This window comes from Nelumbo lutea, chromosome 8, assembly GCF_056320005.1.
Source record: "Nelumbo lutea isolate HS-2025 chromosome 8, American lotus-T2T, whole genome shotgun sequence".
NCBI lineage: Eukaryota > Viridiplantae > Streptophyta > Magnoliopsida > Proteales > Nelumbonaceae > Nelumbo > Nelumbo lutea.
In genome coordinates this window covers 43,849,931-43,852,110 of record NC_142691.1, presented here as the reverse complement: position 1 = coordinate 43,852,110, position 2,180 = coordinate 43,849,931, and the positions used below count along the sequence as shown (strand labels likewise).

The following is a 2,180-nucleotide window of genomic DNA, read 5'->3' as shown; positions in this document are numbered from 1 at the left end:
GTTTTTTTTTTCGGATACTCCATTCTATTCTGGAGTGTACCCGACTGTAAGTTGATGCTCCATGCCTTCATCTTCATAGAACTTGTTGAATTCATTAGAGGTATATTCTTTGCCTCTATCGCTTCTTATGGTCTTGATGTTGTGACCACTTTGCTTCTCAACACGGGCTTTGAATTTTTTAAAAATATAAAAAACCTGCGATTTTTCTCGCAAGAAATAAACCCATGTCATTCTAGTATAATCATCAATGAAGAGGATGAAATACCTGTTTCGATTATTTGATGGAGTACGCATTGGACCACAAACATCTGTATGAATTAACTCCAATGGTGCTTTGGCTCTCCAAGCTTTTCCGGATGGGAAGGGTTGTTGATGTTGTTTTTCGAGCATACACCCTTCACAGACATTGTTGAACTCCTTGATGGCTGGTAGGTCACGCATCATGTTCTTCTACTGAAGAATCCTTAATCCATGGAAATTATAGTGTCTGAATCTTCTATGCCATAGCCACGACTCGTCCACTTGTGCTTGCATTGCGATATAACTTGCATCTTTCCATTGAATGGGAAAGCACCTGTTTTCTGTCATTTTTGTTTTTGCAATTTCAAGGGATTTGTATTGCTTATCATAGATTGTGCAAGAGTTTCCCTCAAAACATAGAGAGTAGCCTCTTTCTATCATTTGGCCCACACTAAGTAGATTTTGATCAATGTTAGGGACCAAAAGTACATCATTTATGTATTTCTTGCCTTGTTTGGTATCAACAACAATGGTGCCTTTGCCTGTTGCTTCCATGAAGTCGCCATTATCAATTTTGACTTTTGTCTTGATTTTATCAAGGCTATGGAAGATGCTTTCATTTTTAGTCATGTGATTACTACACCCACTGTCAAGATACCAAGTATCCTTTTTTTCTTCTATTGCAGAATGATAAGCATAAAAGAGATTATTTTCCTCATCTTTCTTTTCTGAAAAATTAGCTTGATGGGTTTTCTTGAATCTATAAACTTTTTCAACATGGCCAAATTTTTTACAGTTTTGGCACTGTGGTTTTCCTTTAAACCAGCAATCTTTCTCCAAGTGATTTCTCTTCTTGCAAATACCACATGAAGAAAACTTGTCATTATTTTCTTTTGGTTTTCCTTGTGACTTTCTTCCATCAACTTTTGGTTTATGAGACCACAGATTAACTTTAGACTGAAAGGCAGATTCAACCGAATTTTCATTCTGCCTGTCACACCTATTTTCATATGTCTCGAGAGAGCCCATCAATTCTGTTGGTGATAGTGTTTCTAGATCATTTGTTTCCCGAAATTATTTGATCATATCTCTCTGTGCAAGAGATTAGAATTTTTCCGACTATTTTCTTGTCAGAAATAGTCTCCCCATAGGCTCTCATTTGATTTACTATTCCTTTTATTCTAGAATAGTAATCTTTTGCAGTCTCACTATCCTTCATCTTAAGATTTTCAAAATCCCTTCTAAACTTCTGTAATTTAACAGTGCGTACCTTGACAGATCCTTGGAACTCCTCTTGCAGTGTATCCCATGCTTCTTTTGCAGTTGATGCGCCCATGATTCGAGGAAATATCTCCTCAACCATTGCTTGCTGTAAGCAGAATAGTGCTTGACAATCCTTTTGTTGATTTTCTTCATAAATCTTCTTTTGACTTGCTGAAAGAGTAGAGGTGTCTTCAGCAATGCAGAATCCTTCCTCAATGATTCTCCATAAACTTTGTGACCGAAAATAGGTCTTCATTTTGATAGACCAGAAGTCATAGTTTTCTCCATTGAAGATTGGAAGAGAAAGGGTGGAACGATTGGCTTCTGCACACATTGTTTAGAAGAACTCACGCCCAAGAGATTTGATCGAACGTGCTTTGATACCACTGATGGTTGATAATGATAGTATCAACAAATACTGTAAAAAAAATAAGATAGAAAAAAAAAAACTGAGTAGAACTTGGTTGAACGAGAGAAAGGTTTTGTAGTATTCTGATTTTTCTCTTTTATGTATCGAACCAGTACAGACCTTGGGAATTAACTAGATTTAGAAGATGCAACGAGTTACATTGGAATGAAACAAAAACATTGAAAATAGATTATCTTTACTGATCTTCGAGAGAGTTCATTTAACGACTTTTGAAAATGTGTACCAACATTTAATATTTATACTTCTT

General features: G+C 36.0%; 2 protein-coding genes across 2 annotated transcripts; both read right to left on the bottom strand.

Moving 5' to 3' along the window:
• Window positions 1–450: 450 nt before the first annotated feature.
• Window positions 451–1,269, bottom strand: LOC148843940 (uncharacterized). The gene has a single exon (XM_088959472.1). The coding sequence runs from the start codon at window positions 1,267–1,269 to the stop codon at window positions 451–453; it is 819 nt and encodes a 272-aa protein (XP_088815598.1).
• Window positions 1,270–1,297: 28 nt separating this feature from the next.
• On the bottom strand, window positions 1,298–1,837 carry LOC148843939 (uncharacterized). The gene has a single exon (XM_088959470.1). It carries the CDS (start codon window positions 1,835–1,837, stop codon window positions 1,298–1,300), a length of 540 nt encoding a protein of 179 aa, XP_088815596.1.
• Between the last annotated feature and the right edge of the window lie 343 nt (window positions 1,838–2,180).

Excerpts from the sequence above, each read along its gene's own strand:
- LOC148843940 (XM_088959472.1), bottom strand. The coding sequence starts at position 1,269 with ATGGGCTCTCTCGAGACATATGAAAATAGGTGTGACAGGCAGAATGAA.
- LOC148843939 (XM_088959470.1), bottom strand. The coding sequence starts at position 1,837 with ATGTGTGCAGAAGCCAATCGTTCCACCCTTTCTCTTCCAATCTTCAAT.